Below are 17,989 nucleotides of genomic sequence, written 5' to 3' on the forward strand. Positions count from 1 at the left end.
ACATTATTATTGTTAATGTGATTGCTAATGATATTAGCATTATTATTAACGTTATTTACATAATTTTACACATACAACCAAATTTTGTGTGCACCCGATGAATTAGCCAAAGTCGAGCAAGCGCTCCCCCACGTGGACCAAATGAGGACTACAAATGTGACAAGGTGTCTTCTTTCGGACAGCAAAGATGCCATGTAATCATGGTAACGGTTCAATAATGGCCTGCAACATATTATTGAGATAAGGACAGTGTCACGTGACCAGCCGATGCCGTGCTGAACATTCTGGATAATCCAAGTTCTTTTCCATGAGGACAACACCAACTTTATTATTAAAACATTCAAATAAATGCCATCGTTTCTTGAATGTTAAGCTGCCGCATAATTCACGCTTTTTATCTGTTTATGCATTTATTTATTCATTTAACTATGTACAGTACAAAGCCATAACATTGGTTGTTTTCATCCCAAAACATTTATTTGCATTGCTCGCTAGGATATGCTGAGAGCTTTGCTGTGGACAGGGGTGTCCAAAGTGGGGGCTCTGGGCCATTTGCAGCCCAAGGCTTGTTTTTTTTATTATTGGCAAATAAAGTAGAAAAAAAAAATATTTTTCAGTTTGTGGCTGTCGCTGGAAAAAGTATTGGACACCCCTAAGCTATTAAGGCTGATGCTAACGATGTTTATTAACATTATGTTTTAGCACGCCTCCAAATATGGCTAATGCTTGTTAGCATGTTCACCATTGTGGCTAACGTTTGTTTGCATGTTCTCTAGCAAGACTAATGCTTGTTAGCATGTTCTCTAGCATGGCTAATGGTCATCATTGTGGCTAATGTTTGTTAGCATGCTCTCTTGCATGGCTAACATTTACATTGTGGCACATGTTTGTTAGCATGTTCTCTAGCATGGCTAATGGTCATCATTGTGGCTAATGTTTGTTAGCATGCTCTCTTGCATGGCTAACATTTACATTGTGGCACATGTTTGTTAGCATGTTCTCTAGCATGGCAAACTTTCCAACACTGTGGCTCCTATTTGGCTAGTTTTCGTTAGCGTTTTCACCATTGTAGCTAAGCGTCCACGGGCTATTATCATTCTCAAGGCCGTACTTAGTCATGTAAACATTAGCATGTCATAATTTCCATACACGTATAGACAGTTTGGTGTCAGAAAGGTTCTCGAAGAGGTTCTCCATGTGTCTAACTAGTTTGTAAGAGACCAGAAGACCTTATGTGGACCAAACATCCTGGAAGAATGCTCAAGGAAGAGTGTATGGAGGCCTTGTGAAGAAGATCTCATGACGAGCCAGAACTAAGCATGGACTGTTTTGATGGCCTCGGGACATGAGGAGGAGGGGCGTATAAAAATACAAACATGACAAAAGTCCACACTCTGGCAGACTCCAAAGAGAGTTCTTGCCTGACTGGACCACTCGTGACCACAGCCTGGTTCCGATCGGCAGACATGGACAAGTGCGACGACCAACTGAGTCCCAGAGAGCGAGAACTGCTGAGGATTCGCCGGGACAGTGACACCAAGGCGGCACAACTGGTGAAGATGGAAAAGTTACTGCAGCAGACCAAAGACCTGATGGACAAGAAGACCGAGTCTGGGTGTGAGAAGGCCCAAGAGAACATGGGTGAGTGTCTTTCTAAATGAGTTATAGTGCTTCATTTCATAATGTCTGCAACTGAAAAACGTTCAGACCTCCTCAGTCTTCTGCACATCTGGTGCGTTGGTGTAGGTAACAAGTCCTGTGTGGGTGTGTTTTGTATCTAGTGGAGGACCTGGAGGAGAAGGTGCGGTCCAGCAGGCGTCACAGGAGGAATTCTCTACATCACACTCAGATGTTGGAGAGCCAGATGAAGACGGTCAAGGGGGAACTGGTGGGAACACTTGACCACCTCCAGGAGCTCCGCAACGTCCTTCAACGCTCGCAGCAGAAGGCTGAGGAGCGCAAGGCCGCCATGGAGAAGCTGGCGGCGGGCCTCCGGTGAACATAAAGGTGAACGTGATCTTCAAGGACAAAAGACAAGTTCAAATGACTTTTTTCTTCAAAAGCACACAAACTGCTCCTCTTCTTCTTCTTCTTTGTCCTCAACACTTTGTGACCTAAACAACATACAAGAGACATTTCACACAAACATACTTTTTGCGGAATAAATGCAAAGAAAGACATTATGTTCTTTATTAATTCTTAATGTTGTTTATTAGCCTGGTCACAAATGTGGCTAACGCTAGTATGCTACCAAGATGCTATTAGGGTGGCTAATGATAGCATGCTAACACGATGCTGTTAGTGAGCATGGTCACCACTGTGGCTAATGCTGTAGCTTCACCAGCTTGGCTACTTTTCTATTTACAGTCAAGTTTACGTCACTCTGAGGCTAAGCTAACTGTTTGGAGTTTTCAAAACAATGAAATATGTGTGAAGGGGCAAATGTATTTTTAGCGCGCCGCAAGCGTGTTCTGCCATTAACGTTCTGTGTGGTTCCTGCGGTCAGTCATCTGAAGTGTCTGTTTGCTGCGAGAAGGTCAGATGCAAGTCACATGATGGCCCTCCTACTCCTCAGCCCAAGAGAAATTAAACAAAAGCAAAGAAGCTTTAACTCAATCCAACACGCTCAGTCGCCAACCAATCACAACGCTTGAAGGCCTCATGCATGACAGTCACTACACTGTGTGCACAATGATCAGTCAGGTTTTTAAATAGCTATTCTATTGCATCCATCCATTTTCTATGCCGCTTATCCTCATTAGGGTCGCGGGGGTATGCTGGAGCCTATCCCAGCTGACTTCGGGAGACAGGCGGGGTACACCCTGGACTGGTCGCCAGCCAATCGCAGGGCACATATAGACAAACAACCATTCACACTCACATTCATACTCAATTTAGAGTCTCCAATTATCCTAACATGCATGTTTTTGGAATGTGGGAGGAAACCGGAGTACCCGGAGAAAACCCACGCATGCACGGGGAGAACATGCAAACTCCACAAAGAAATGCCCAACGGAGATTCGAACCCATTCCTGACTGTGACTGTGTGGCCAACATGCTAACCACTAGTCCACCGTGCAGCCCTAGCTATTCCAAGAAAGACAAAATCTGACTTTTACTTTCTTGAATATTCAGCTTTGAGCTTTAACATTTTAGCTGACTTAAGTTGTTCAATAACAATCATCAATCACTGATCAGTTAAATAATCATCAATAAGACATATGTTTATTCACGTGTTGTCTAATAAAATGATCACAAATAGAAATAAAATGTTTATGCATTTTGCTAAACTAAGCAAGCGCTTGGAGGTGGAGTCATTTCAGGCGAGGGTCACATGGTCTCGTCACAGGACCTGAACTTCGCCCCAAACATGCTAGCGCCCAGTACTTAGACTCCACCCACTTATCGTTTCCTGTGGCAATGGTTAGCCGTTTATTAGCACTGTTAGCATCAGTATGGTCATAGGAGAATGCACGTGGATGAAGGCTGAGCTTTGCAGTTGAGAGTGAAATGGGCGGGGTTAAAGTCCTGCAGGTGGGACACGCCTCCCCGCTGGCCAGCGCAGACCTGGTCTGTGGAGGTAACGCGGTACTGAGCCTTGACCGTCCTCAGCGGGTTATATTCAGGCCCGACACACTCGGGACAGCGGAACACTTCCTGGATGACGACGCCACACTGCGCCAGGGCCACAAAGCCGTGCCTGTAGGTCACCATGGCGACCACCATCGAGCCTACGTACTGGACCAGAAGGAGGTTTCCTGACAACACACAGCATATGTCACATGGTCATTTGGTTACGCGATCAAAGCACTGACAGCGGCCTCCTCATACCTGTGATCACGTCCCAAACTTTGACGGTTTTGTCCCGCGAGCCCGTGAAGACCACCTGGTCACTTTCTGAGAAGGTGGCGCACACCACGCCCTCTGAAAACAACCCCTGCACACACGACCATGATGATGTCATTTCCTCTTTGATGTGCCTTTGACCTCCTTTGGGTGGTTTGGGAGCCTAACACAGCTGACTTGAATGTGTGTGTGTGTGTGTGTGTGTGTGTGTGTGTGTGTGTGGGTGGGGGGGGTCACCTTGTACTCCATGACGTGGTTCACAGCGAGCGGCTTGAGGTTCCACAGTCGCTGCACGGCATCCTGGGAGCCCACCAGGAAGTGCGTGCCCCAGTTGCTGGGGGTCACGCAGGTGATGGTGGTCCGGTGGCAGTCCAGAGTGGTGCTGCTGCGCTGGGCGGCGTCGTAGAACGTCACGCGGCCGCACATTGTCCCGTACAGCAGGCGGCGGTCCGACAGCACCGCCACAGCACTGAGCGGGCCATCCTGCGGCAACATCTGCACACGCTCCAGTGGACCCTCCACCGTGGGGAAACACTCCCTGGTGGTGATCTCGAAGATGCACAGCGAATCCTCGTAGGCCACCACGGCGTGTGTCTCGTGCACGCTCACCGCCATGCGGAGCACGGTGCACTGGCTCTTTGAAGGCGGGATGCACAGTGTCTCATCGGGAAGATCCAAAGGATAAATGAGCACCGTGCCGCTGCTCAGACCCACCATCAGGAGGCGTTTCTGCTGAGCCAACGTTAGACAGCTTGCTTTTGCTGGCAGAGCCAGACGCCCGGCCGGCTTGCCTGGACGCATGTTAGCAACATGTCAGCAACACTGTTAGGTCAAAATGTACTTATTTGAAAATATGCTGTTCAATGCAAATATCACGTGACTGTACTAATAGTCATCCAGCTTAGAAGGATTCAATAATGATGCATTAATACGCATGCTGAAAACTCTGATACAGATTTGATGATGATGTAACTGATCTCATAAACCTGATGCTAATATGACATATTTGATACTTATGTGACCTGCATGATACCAAGAAGGAAGCTGTGCAGAGAACAATTGTAGAAAAAAGGAAGACACGACTGAAATGACTTAGTTACTAGCGAGTGGTGGTTTTGATGCTATTCCTCTTTGATTTAATGTTATCAATGTACCCCAGCTCCGATAAATAGTTGACGTGTGAAATAAACTACTGGAGTTGAGTTGGTAAAGCGTTTTCTACCAGTTCAAGCAGGCTAAAGTACAAAAGAATTTGACAATCACAGCAACAACAAAAGCCAACAGGGTCCTGTTGCATGAAAGCAGGATTCAGAAATTCAGGATAAATGACTGAGCTGAGTTCAACCAATCCTAAACATTGGCTGCGGAAAGACCAAGCCAGATGAGCAGAGACGAATTCATCAAGCCAGGCGATCAGTGCGCACACACGGCTTCCTGTAATAGATCCCGCTGTCGATCACTGATTCATCGATTCACCATGGCAATGAGAGCGGCGTACTTTTCTCAGTCGGAAGTGGAAATTCTCACGGAGGAGGTAAAAGAAGACTGCCGCTGTCGTATGAGAAAGCGTGGTAAAATATTGCAGAGGCGGCCTGCAACACTTTGTGCGTAAGTGGCGCACAAATACACACTCACTGCTCCGCTGGAACCATCATAATTGCAATCTAAATAGTTAATAAATGCTATTTTTGTTGCTTGTTTATCAAACAACAAAAACATAACATGCCAACACGTCAACAACATGCAAACAAAATGCGAACATGTCAAAAGCACATCAACAAAATGATATCATCTCAACAACACGTCAAAAACATGCCAACGAGACATGCAAACAAAATGCCATTGTGCCAACAACACGTCAATAACACTGATATAGCATGTCCACAAAATGCCAACACGACAACAACATGCAAGAAGTTCAGCCGTTCTGGTGATGAGTGAACTGCTGCCTCTTAAAGTAAGAAACCGCTGTAACAAGCAAGATGCATTTTAGCAAAAACATCAAATGTGACAAACCCGTGCGGTTGTTCCAGCTGACGACTTGTGTGGGTTCATGCTGACTCACATAAAAAACTTTCTCTGTGTCCTTAGTAACGGCCACGTGAGCAGAGCCCGCAGGGATGTGGGCGGTGGGCTTGTGGCGGCTGTCGTATTTCACAGCCCACACATGTACACAGGAGGCGGCCGCGCACGTCGACAGCAGGAAACGCTCGTAGAAAAGAAGACTGCTGATTGGAGCATCGGAACCACAAAAAACATCCAACAACGCTCCAGTGGTCATTGACCACACCTGACACACACAGACACACAGAGTTACATCTTAAAAACAAGAGTCAAAAGCGAGTGTGTGAGTGTGTACGCACTCGTATGAGTTGGTCGATGGCACCGGTGGCAATGAGCCGAGCATCAGGCGAGATGCGAGCACACAAGATGCGGTTGTCATGTTTGAGATGGAGGAAACTTTCTAAGGAGTCGATGTGGATGTTAAAGAGGCTCAAAGTCACATCACTTCCTGCAAGATCACATGATACACGCACATACATACACACACACACACACACACACACACACACACACACACACACAAACACCCATTGACTTCCATTCAAAGCAAGCTAACAGGCTAGCTTCAATGCTCACTTTACCTGCTAAGAGGATTTTCTCATCAGCAGTCACAGAAAACAAAGATGGCTGCACAGGAAACTTGACACACGTATGTTTGCCTGACCTAGCGATCTAGAGTCACATGATCATTATCAGCATCAACCCATCACGGATGGTCACCTGACCAGAGAAGAACACACCTGATAGAGAAAACCTTCTGAAGAAACCAGAAACACTTTCCCTCGTTTGGGGAGCGTGACGGTGTTAATGGGGGTCAAAGGTTGCACCCAGTGTTCCAGCTGAATCTCTACATTTGAAGTCCCACCTCCAGGTCCAAATATTCTCACCCGGCCTATGTCAGACAGAACCATCACGGAATCCTCCAGAAGTCCCAGACACAACAAGCCTTCATCACCGCTGATTGGGAGCGTCGGAATGCCATCTGACGTCAACATGGACACCTGCAAGCGCGGGATGAAAAGCAAGAAGAGGAAGAACAGGAGGAAGAGGAGGAGGCTGCGGTACCTGCATCTTGTTGTACACAAAGATCAGCTGACCACACAGGTGCATGTGGACTGGTGAGGGGGTGTGGTCAACAGGCCACGCCTCTTGAATACAGAGCATCTGTTGGCCGCTTGTCAGGTTCCACCTCTTCAAAGAACCATCAGCACCCAATGAAAGGCAGTGGGCGGGGCTGTCAATCAGCTTGAGTGACAGGATGGCAGCTGCAGGACCAATGTTTTATGATGATTGTTTACAAACATAGAATGTTGATGTTAATCAAGGTCGTTGCGTTTAATAAAGACAGCTTGTCATTGCGTGGACCGACCGGTGTGTGCGCTCAGCGTGCGTTCAAGGTGTAAGTCAGCAAGGCTCCAGGCCGCCACAAATCCCTGGTCTGAACCTGCAACCAGAAGCTCCGCCTCCACACTGACGTCCACACAGACAACACCTGGAGACACAGTGAGGGAGTGACGTGCGCACATAGTGTGCAGGGCAGGAGTTGTGTGACCTCTGACCTCCCCGCAGGCCCGTCAGGATGTGCTGCAAGGCCCCCCCTGGCGGCGGCAGGAAGCTGCACTTTGGGATGAGGACGGGCTCGGAACACGTCAGCAACCACTCCTCACATTGAGCGCACAGCCGACCAATCAGTGAAGGGAAGGGCATGGCCAAACTGTGCAGTCTCGCTAGCAACTCTGTGTAGAAGTGCGACGCCCCTGAGGGTGGAGGGAAAACAAATTGCCAGCCAGCGTGGAGACATGTGAGGCAGCGTGATATACAGTAATGCAACAGACCCACGTAACCATCCAGAAAGTCCAGATGGGGCTTGATGAGGACCAGAGCATCTCGGAGGAGGCGGGTTTCCGTGCAGTCCATGTAGAGGGAGCACTGGTCCAAGTCCTGAATGACACTGGACACGCCCATCACGGCACTCTTACAGTAAAGCCACTCTCCACTGCCTGAGAGACACAGGAAGTGACACACAGGAAGTGATTGTCTTTTTCAGTTCTACAAGTCGGTGGGGCTTTAACGTCTCACCAATGACGTCCTGACGTAGCTCCTCCCACAGGCCGGCATGAAGCAAGTGATAGGGCAACTCTTGAAGCTTCCTGACATTAGCCAATCCCGGAGCAAACCACAGCGGCTGGGGCGGGACCTGACACAACCAACCCACAACCAATCGGATAAGCGATCCAGCCACAGGATGGCAACCATGGCTACCAGGCTCAGTCTGAAACATACAACCTTTCTGTCAGCGAGGACCAGCGTCAGGCCAGGAAGAGCCACTGGTTTCAGTTTTCCAAACCACACTCCCTGGAAGTACTCTGCCAGGATGGCCAGGCTACGCCCCCTGCGCTCTGATGTCAGGTAGCGTGTTGAAACCGCCTCCCACAGACACCTGATTTAAACAGAGACAACATGAAGTCTGTGAAACATCATCTGAAGTGGCTCATTTGTTTTCATCACCGCTCCCTGAAGACCATGGCTACAACACCGCGTGTCCATCGCTCCTCCAGGTGGTCCTCCAGGTCCCTTCGGAGGCGGGACCACAGCATGGGGGGCAATCGAATTAGGGAAGGCGTCGGCGGGAGGGAAAGCTTGTATACCTCACTGATGACATCATTATCCAGAGACATAATGTCACGTAGCTCCGCCTCCAATAAGCCTTCCCTGTAGATCACATGACGTCACCGCTTGTAACAACTGGTAATTATTATTGTAGCATTAGGTTTAATAGGTTATGCTAGGTTGTGCTAACATTACCCAGAGAGTAGGAACAGTGAAAACATGCAGAATAAAACACTTGTCATGTTAATGAGCCACGTGGAAGCATTATGGGTGTGGTCAGACTGTCAAAAAGGTCTTTACTCACCTGGCCAGGGCAATGTAACCCAAGGCCCCGCCCACCAACTCCCTGCCATGTTTCTCCTCTAGCATGACGAAAAGCTCCGACATCATTTCCTGTGCGTTGGTGCCCAGGCAAAGCCGTGTAATTGGGGTGGAGGATGTCCAGCGTTTGGCGGCAGACACAATGAGTTGGAGGTGGAGCGGACAGCCCGTCAAGTCGAAGCTCTGCAGCGCGGTGACAGCTTGCTCGGGGGTCAAAGTTCGCTGCGACGCGCTGAGCCGTGACTCCATGATGTGTCGACCTTCGTCGCGTGTCAGGCGCTCCACTTCAAAAAAACGTTCCAGCGACTTCAGCTTGAGGCGCGCGCCGGCGAAGGCCTCGCTGTTGGTGTCCATGGAGACAACAAGGTGGACGTTGGGCGGGAGCTCCTCGGGCAGCCAGCAGAGAGCGCGATGATTGTCGCACAGGCGGTCAACAGCATCCAAGATGACGAGCAGCACGCCGCCCTGCTGGGAAACGGAGGCCAGAACTTCCTGAAAAAAGCTGACCAGTTCCTGGTGATTGCTCAGTGAGGTGGGCAAGGCCAAATCACAGGCCAGACAGATTTGGAGGCAGATGCTGAGGAGAAGATGGTCAACATCTTCTCTCCGAAGATGGCGAGCACCAAGCAACCTGACCACCACTGTGGCCTGGGCCTCCAGCACGGTCCGCATCTCCTCCGCCAGCTTACATAAGAGCGCCGTCTTGCCCATCCCGGCGGCACCGTGCACCACTAGTGGCCCGTGACGGACGTTGGTGGAATCCCACATGGCGAGGCACAGCTTAGCCAGAAGCCCCTCCCTACCGTGGAAGCCGCAGCACACCAGTTTCCTCAAGGCAAAATGGTGGCTGACCTCTTCCGCCACCCACTCGTATTTGTTTTCTTCTTTTGTGCTTCCCCAAACTTTCCTGGTCCCACCCCCCATGGAAGCACTGAGTGCCACCGTGATCTTGGCCTTCATCTGACACACAAACTGCTCACACATGGTGTCCAAGTACTGAGCGTGCTCCTTGCGTCTGGGCTCGATGGCTCCCCTGCTGAGCTCCACACTGTGCACATTCACCTTGTCCTTCCATGAGGCGTAGAGGCGGGACTTGAGGCCAGCGAGGAGGCCCCGTGCTTCTGCATCTAACAGCCCATCGGCCGTGGCGTCCATGAATCTGGCGAGACGCCTCGGCCCGCCCCTCACCAGGCGAGGTATCTCTCGAATAAAGAGCAGGGCTGAGGCGCCGGCGCCGTCCTTCTCTAAACCATGCTGGAACTCCCGTTCTGTGACTGCAGACGATAAGACGACACAGTTAGCCTGAAGAAACATGGCAGACAAACTGTTGGCGTGACCTGACCTGACGTGAAGAAGACGCATCGCTCATCCGCTGTGATGTCGCCGGCAGCCTCGGCCTTGCTGGCAGCGGAGCGCAGGTGCTGTAACAAGTGCGTCTCCATCAAACGCCAGGAAGCCACCTCCTCGTCACGTTGTACTGCGCTGTCGGGTCGGAGGTCGCTGTAGTGAGGGAAGTGAGTCGTGACTGGCAGCAGGACATAGGTGGGCGGGACCGCATTGTCGTCCCTCATGTACCAACGGTTAAGCAAGTGGACGGCGTCAGGCTTGTTGGCCAGTTTGGACACAAACAGCTCAAACTGTTTGCGTGGGATCCCAGCAGGAAGCGCTCGGTGGCCATAGCGGTTCCCCAACAGAGCCTTGGGAGCGCAGATAGGAAGTGAATGCAGGGATGAAGTTGAGCTAACAGACGAGCTAACACTCACCACGAAGGCGGGACCAGCAGACATCTTCTTGCTAATGGATATCTCTCGCAGGAAGAGCTCACAGGCGTCATGCTCCCCTGACGTCACCTTTCCCATCCCCCAGCGCAGGTCGACCACCTAAATAGGAAGTGACATCACTGAACGAGCCATGCCCACCCTGACACAGGCTGCAAGATGGAGGTGGACCAACCTCAAACACCAAGCCCATACTGCGGCACCATGCAAGGACTTGTGGGTACGCTTTCTCCAGAAGAGCTTTCCTCTCACCACTCATGTCTGCGCATCACAGTCGCCGTCAAGACCACCATGAAATAAAGTAAATAGAAATAGTCTGTTCCAGGGTCAAACTGTGGCCATCATAAAAACTTTAGTAAGAATACAGGCACTGTTAACTGTCACACAAGTGTAAAAAGAAGTCAACCATTAATAGTACGATCACTTTAAGAAACTTCTGGAAGGTGAGTCTCTTCACATAAAACATTTATGTTGCTGATATGGTACTGAGCAGCCAGGACAAACACATTTTTTTCCCCAGAAAAAGTCAAAGAAAAAGCAAGTCTTCCACCAAATGTGTCTTGTGGCATCTAACCGGTGTGTGTGTCTGTGTGAAGACATTTTCTGACCTGTGAAGGTGGAGCTGATGAACACACGGATCATGTTGCTGGTCCTCAACGTGGGAATCGTGTGTCCTCTCAGAACCTCCTGCATGTTTCCATGAGCACCTGATGATGCTGATGATGGACACGCCGCCTCCATCGTGTTCTGATGCTGCTTCGTGGCTCACTTCTTCTCTTGTGTTCTTGTGATGTGTGCGTCAGCATCTTTGTCTCCCTCAGAGATGTCCCTAGGGACAAACACTTTACCCTGGAGACACTCGCCTGCAAGAACGGTTGCCTCATCAGTCATTCTTCATTGTGTTTAATGCCTCATTCTGTCATCTTTATAACATGCCGAAATTACACATCAAGTATTAATGTCCTTAAACAGCAGTTGGTATGTTGGCTGAACATGAAAACAGAGACGTTGAAACTACACTAGACATTATCGGTAAGGTAAGTGACTGGCTGCTTTGTACTGAGCAGCGCTAAACCACGCATGCAGATGTAAAGTGCAACAGTATGAATGCAGGTGCTTTAAGGTTGGCCTGCTGAGTGGGTAAATCACCCGAGTGTTAGCAGGTGTGAGGGAGCACCCCCAAGGCGCCAATTACAATGGCAACATGGCCGTCATCACGCATCAGCATGATGACAATAACAAAGCAAAGCTGGCGGGCACACAGCTACAAACTGCTGACATCATCCTACACACAAAGGTAAAGAATGCATTGCATAGAAAAAGCATCTTACAGCTAACAAATGTTTGCTCCTTGAGGTTTTCTCCACTACTAACATGTAAAAGCAGACTTGTTTGCTACATGAGGGTGTTTTCACCCTGCATGTTACCCTCCAGCTGTTTTTGTCAACTCCTCACTCCCACTGGACCACATTTCATCACGCTCTGCAGCGCCACACCTCTTAATCAAACGTGTTAGTTAAAAAAACGTCTGCTGAAGTAAACTGAAGTTTGGCAGTCTAAAAGCAAGGAAACAAACGGCAGTACTGACCTTTGCCTCACAAGCCATGTTCCTCCATGAAAACAGCGGCCATGTTTGTGTAGAGCGAAAAAGCAACAAGACAAAAAAAAAAAAAAAACACAGGAAGTGCTCTCAATTGATTTTATTTCCTCATGAACTCCATCAAGTCACCTATGTTTCATCAGTCCTATGTTGTGTGGACTCCAAGGGGGAGGAGCTTGATTGGTCAGCAGGGACACGGTGAGCCAGCCTCCAAGTCCACGGTCAGTCCTTTGCTCAGCAAGAAGGCTTCTTGTTTGGGCTCGCGCCCGAGGAACTTCTTCAACATGGCCGATGCATCCAGGGAGCCGCCGGGCCGTAGGATGCATTTCCTGTAGTCCAGGCCGACCTGCAGGACACGCAGTTCTTGGCTTGGGCTTCCAAAGAGAGGACAGTGGAGGACAGTTGAGGTGTGCGTGGTGCTCACCTTGGGATTCATGATTCCCTCTTGCTTGAAGCGAGCGTAGAACATGTCCATAGAGAAGACCTCGCTCCATAGGTAGCCGTAATACTGAGCGTCATAACCACCCGCCAAGTGGCCGAACGTCGCTGGCATGTTGGTCCCTGAAGACACACACGGTTTTGTAACCACTAGGACTGAACATCTGCTCGAAGAAGCATATTTGTGTTGCGTCTAACCTGGCGAAGCAGGAATTCCCAATACTTCCTGGCAGAGACGTGAATACTCTTCTGCCGGGTCCAGGCCGGTCCTGGTGTGCAGAGCTTGATCCACTTTGGCCAGTACGATCTGCCTCAAGTTGAAAAGACCTGCACACATTCACAGTTCACTGTCATGACATTGTTGGCTCTCCTAAAGACCACTTCATCCAATAACAGCATTTCTGTCCGGTACCCACCTGTGTTGGCCAGGCGGGATTTGATGAGTTTGTCGAGCAGCTCGTCTGGAATGGCAGCACCCGTCTTGTAGTGGCTGGACATCCTCTGCAGTGGCTCCTTCTCCCACACCCAGTTCTCCAACATCTGGGACGGGGCCTCCACAAAGTCCCGCTCCACATGAGTCCCGCTGAACATGGCGTAGTCAGCCTGCAGGCAAATTGCAGATGAGTGACTGAGTAACATGACTACAAACATCTAAACTTCACTAGGGATGTCCGATACTGGCTTTTTTGCTGATAACCGATATGCCGATATTGTCCAACTCTCACCGAAATCAACAGATACCGATGCCGAGGTGTGTAACATCACATATCTTTTTTTGAGTAAAACTGTTCTAAAGTAAGTTCTTATGCCTTGATTTATGTTATTTTTGGAAAGATTACATTTATTTTTAGTTAAAAGGGGTATTTTTTAAAATACATGAATTTGCTGATTATTATTTTGATTGATAACTTTCATGTTCTTATTTTACATTCTTTTATTGCAATCAAAGTACTGATTAAAACTATATATATATATATATATATATATATATATATATATATATATATATATATACACACACACACACACACACACACACACTGTTTTTCGGCGCTACTTTGTGCTCTATAGCCGATGTAATGTGAATTACTACTGTGTGGGATCCACAAAGTTCTTTTTAGCCATCTGAGAAGATGAAATACATTGTTTTTGGTGCCTAACTGTTTCCCAAGTATATTAGTGTGTGTGTGTGAATGTATAAACAAGAGGCATTAACTTAAATTTCTTTGTAGAAAGGCGCTTTATGAAAGTAAGTACATTTATTTGTATTCACTTACAGCACAGCCTTGCCACATCCAATATGGCAGCGTCGTTGATGTAAGGCTCAGCGCTCGATACGGCATCTACATATATGGTTTTGACAACAGCTCTTCTTGTTTCCCAGCGTGCTTTGCTGTGCTGTTGTAAATGGCTGCTAAGTTACACGTTTAGGGCTCACATAGTTGTTTATTCAGTATTATTCGTTGGTAGTGTCTTGTCTGTTGTTATCTACCTATTACATTGCTGTGATGGTTTTTTGCCAGTAAGAATGATATGTGGAATGGTAACCTGGAGAAAACCCACACACGCATGGGGAGAACATGCAAAACAGGAAGGGTTCTGTAGCTGAAGCTAATCTAATAATTACAACAGTCACTCTTATCGCAAATGATCCAAAATCAGGGAAGAAGAACAACATCAAGCTAGCAGGAGGATTTGGAGGGGCGGGGGAGTGAGGCAATGTCAAAAATAGCAATTTTTTCGGTGTCTCAATTACTCGTGGTTTTTCGCCATTCGCTAACTTCAGACAACATGAGCCAACATAAACTCTGACCTCAGCACACAACTGGTGCATGACGTGTCCAAACTCGTGGAAGTACGTCTCCACCTCGTCGTGCTGCAGCAGAGACGGCGCATCGGCCGTGGGTTTACTGAAGTTTGCCACCATGGCCGCCACTGACATCTGGCGAGCACCGTTTGGCAGCAGGCAGCCAGGCTGCAGGCCAAAACAGGCGGCGTGCCCATACTTGCCCTCCCTGTGGGAACCAAACAAAGGACTCAGAAGACCAGCACCCTCCAGTACCATGGTGCCAGGTGACTCTGGAAGAGCTTGGTCATCACCTGGGGAAGAGGTCCAGGTAGAATTGGCCCACCACCTGACCGTGACTGCGATCCTTCACGCTGTACAGCTTCACATCTGGGTGCCACACAGGGGCGCCGTCCACCAGTTCAAAGGTCAAAGCCAGCAGCTCCTGGTAGATGTCCAACAGTCCCCGAGTCACCACCTCCATGGGAAAGTACTCCTTCAACAGGTTCTGGTCCACTGCGTACTGAGTCTCCTCCACCTGGAAGAAGGAAGCAACAAAGAAAGAAAACAAGAAAAGTGTTGTCGTTACGAGGCAGAGAGAATGCAACTGCGTCCACCTGGCTCACAAAAGACCTGACATGGGTCACAAAGGTCTCACCTGGGTCATGAAGTAGCGGGTATCCCAGGCGTGCAGCTCTCCACTGAAGGTAAGACCTCTCTTCTTGCACTCTTCCTCCTTCAGTTTAAGGAGCATCACACGCTCTTCATCACCCAGAGGCTTCAGCTTGCGGGCGAGTTCCTCTAAGAAGAATGAGATGAGAAGGCTTTGTGAGCACCCGGGTTCACATTCCAGATAGACAACGTGGAGACGTTTGTGGTGTGGTCCTCACCCAGGAAAGCGGCCACCTGCTTGCCAGACTTGGCCATGTTCATCTCCAGCACAAAGTCAGCGTGGGTGCTGAAGCCAAGCAGAGAACTCTTACGGGCTCGAAGCTCCACCAACTCTTTCAGGATGACCGAGTTCTCCTGCAGAAACACCAGAAACATGTGTCATGTATTGTGGTGTCATTAAGGAATTAAAGAATTCTTCACCTCTCTGCAGCGCGAGTTGAAAGCTTCCTCCAGCTTCTTGCGCGTTTCTGGGACAAAGCATTTCTTCATGGTGGGGAAGTAGTGCGGATACTTCAAGGTCACCTTCAGACTGTCTCCATCTTTTTCCAGCGAGCTCAGGAAGTCTTCTGGGAGGCCGCCTATAGCCAGCAAAGGAAGAACACACCATTAGAGGAGTAAGTCCAGGTGGCGGCATAACCAGCCACCAGTTCTCACCCAGTTCCTCCCTGCTGAAGGACAGACTTGTGGTGTCCTCGTTCAAGTTCTTGTTGAAGTCGATGCACAAGTTGCTGAGCTTCTTCTTGATGCTCTTGATCTCCTACACCAGAACACACACCACATTCAGTGAAGGACTATACGAGGCTTAAAGACTAAAGCCCAGTATGGTCCACCTCTTGTGTCTCCTTGGGCAGGTGGAGTCCATTTCTCTGGCCCAGTTTGATGAGCCGCTCCATATAGCGTTTGGACTCGGCAGTCAGACTGCTGGTTTCAGTCTTTTTCTGCAAACAAAAAAGAAAAAGCCTAGTTTGAACTGCTGGACCAGTTGTGAATAGCTACGGCTCCTTATTTGACAACGTTGACACCTGTCAGGACAGTTGATAGCTCACCTCCAGAGCCACGATCCTCTGGTACACGTCCTCCCTCATGCTCATCTCCACATCAAACTCTGACAACTGTTTGTCCGCCTCCGTGCTCGCCGTGCGCACTTCCTTGATCGGAGACACGTGCTGTGGGAAGTCTAGCATGTTCCTCTGGACTGCAATATGACGGGGACAGGGTAAAAAAAAAAAAATTTTAAAGTTTATTTATAGCATCATGACTCATCATGCTAATATAACATTAACATAAACATCTGATTTCCTCAAACAGTAATAAAATAAAACCTCACATTATCAATAACGTGTGTGTGTGTGTGTGTGTTTAATCATCATTAATCAAATGTGTGTTCATAAAATCAGAGTCAAATCTTCTTCTTGTTGTTTGTGGCTGTACAAAGTGCTGATGAAGATGATCTTTACATCGCAGTGCCAAACGCTGACTCAGCGATCCTGCCTGCCTCAACAACGGTGCTTTCACATTGTTTGCTTTTGTTTCGCCTCGCTTTACATTCATGTGGCTGGTGCACAGAAGCATCTGGACGCACGCTCAAACACCAAACACTAGCACCACATGACGATCGCAATTATTATTAAACATAAACGTGTGTTTGGGTCATGAAGGAATGTGACCTGTTCAGTTTGATTGGATCTTGTGTTGCCATGGCAACACATGAATACTGACCCGTGTACTCCACCTCTACGTCAGCAAGCACCTTCAGTGTGTTCTCAAAGGTGACGGCGTCCAAGGCCAGAGCACCAACACGGTCATAAACATCCTTGGTGCTGGCAATGAGATCGTCTGCCTTCTTGAGGATCTGCTCGGCGCTCAGATCCCATCGCAGACGGTTCTGGGAGCAGACGCGGGTTGAACCGCCAAACACCACCTCACCTGGAATTGATCACATGATCAGCACCACAGTCTGCGAGACTATTATTAACATGTTCGTATACATTTACAATGCAATTATTATTTCTTCCTGAAGCAGACCGTGCAATTACATTTTATTATTATTTACACAGAACAATACTTTAGTCTAAGAAGTAACGTTAATACGTTCGTACACATCTTCAACACATTTAATTTGTAAAATCGTGACATATGGAATCTTAATAAAACCACCTATCACCAATATTTACTTATTTTGTTGGCCAAACATCACAAAGTCCAAAGTCATCTTCTGAGTGCAACTTTATTTGTCTTTGTTAAATTAACAGGCAGCTAGCATTGGCAGCTAGCAAGATAGCGGTTAGCTGGTGTTAGCCGAGGTCGTCAAAGGCGTTTAAAGAGTGACGCATAAAGATAAAAAGTGGGCTGACAGACCAGATGGAATTTTGTTTTTTTTATTTAAAAAAAAAAGGTCGGGAAAGCTTACCTGTCGGGCCCATGTCGACTAGCTGATCGCAAGAGTCACGTGTCCGTGCTTGTATCACAAAGAGCCATGGGTTTAGGAGACTCACTCGCGACTTCCGGTTTTAGTTTCAAAATAAAACTATACAGCTTCTGGCAGACTGAACAATCGCGGGTATTAAGTTGTTAATCTCTATTGAATTTGTCGTCGTGCTTTTAATTAATAATACACGCGTACATAGCATTTACTTATACATAACTTACAGTACATAGTACATGTTTATATATAACATACAACAACACGTAAATGATAGTGATGTGCGTTACCACTGATTTCTTTTCCGTTTCGATGAGTAGGCTACAATTCAGGCTGGTATCAGCGATACCAATGCAATACCGATACTTTGTACAAATACACCTAACGTGTCGGGTAAATTTGAAAAAGGAATGTATTTCAAAGCATAGCATAGCTTAGAAAATAAAGAATAT

The 17,989-nt window shown here is 48.2% G+C and overlaps 3 protein-coding genes across 3 annotated transcripts; 1 reads left to right on the plus strand and 2 right to left on the minus strand.

Annotated features, from left to right (window-relative positions):
* Positions 1–96: 96 nt before the first annotated feature.
* On the minus strand, positions 97–11,363 carry nwd1 (NACHT and WD repeat domain containing 1). Its single transcript, XM_054789621.1, has 19 exons — positions 11,228–11,363; positions 10,795–10,880; positions 10,605–10,721; positions 10,184–10,538; positions 8,825–10,115; positions 8,419–8,622; positions 8,197–8,350; positions 7,990–8,107; positions 7,746–7,910; positions 7,470–7,667; positions 7,280–7,402; positions 6,976–7,175; positions 6,651–6,911; positions 6,492–6,582; positions 6,210–6,358; positions 5,863–6,136; positions 4,084–4,637; positions 3,832–3,937; positions 97–3,758 (listed from the first exon to the last, which is right to left on the minus strand). The coding sequence occupies exons 1-19, from the start codon at positions 11,358–11,360 to the stop codon at positions 3,460–3,462; spliced, it is 4,878 nt and encodes a 1,625-aa protein (XP_054645596.1). The 5' UTR covers positions 11,361–11,363; the 3' UTR covers positions 97–3,459.
* Positions 959–2,180, plus strand: si:ch73-389b16.1 (coiled-coil domain-containing protein 18). Its single transcript, XM_054789625.1, has 2 exons — positions 959–1,641; positions 1,782–2,180. The coding sequence occupies exons 1-2, from the start codon at positions 1,377–1,379 to the stop codon at positions 1,997–1,999; spliced, it is 483 nt and encodes a 160-aa protein (XP_054645600.1). The 5' UTR covers positions 959–1,376; the 3' UTR covers positions 2,000–2,180.
* A 941-nt stretch (positions 11,364–12,304) lies between the features above and the next one.
* thop1 (thimet oligopeptidase 1) lies at positions 12,305–17,667 on the minus strand. Its single transcript, XM_054789622.1, has 14 exons — positions 17,526–17,667; positions 16,835–17,041; positions 16,162–16,310; positions 15,946–16,053; positions 15,770–15,872; positions 15,536–15,693; positions 15,334–15,469; positions 15,102–15,244; positions 14,758–14,981; positions 14,471–14,672; positions 13,074–13,260; positions 12,856–12,984; positions 12,644–12,780; positions 12,305–12,565 (listed from the first exon to the last, which is right to left on the minus strand). The coding sequence occupies exons 1-14, from the start codon at positions 17,536–17,538 to the stop codon at positions 12,404–12,406; spliced, it is 2,058 nt and encodes a 685-aa protein (XP_054645597.1). The 5' UTR covers positions 17,539–17,667; the 3' UTR covers positions 12,305–12,403.
* Positions 17,668–17,989: the final 322 nt, after the last annotated feature.

This window comes from Dunckerocampus dactyliophorus, chromosome 10, assembly GCF_027744805.1.
Source record: "Dunckerocampus dactyliophorus isolate RoL2022-P2 chromosome 10, RoL_Ddac_1.1, whole genome shotgun sequence".
Lineage (NCBI taxonomy): Eukaryota > Metazoa > Chordata > Actinopteri > Syngnathiformes > Syngnathidae > Dunckerocampus > Dunckerocampus dactyliophorus.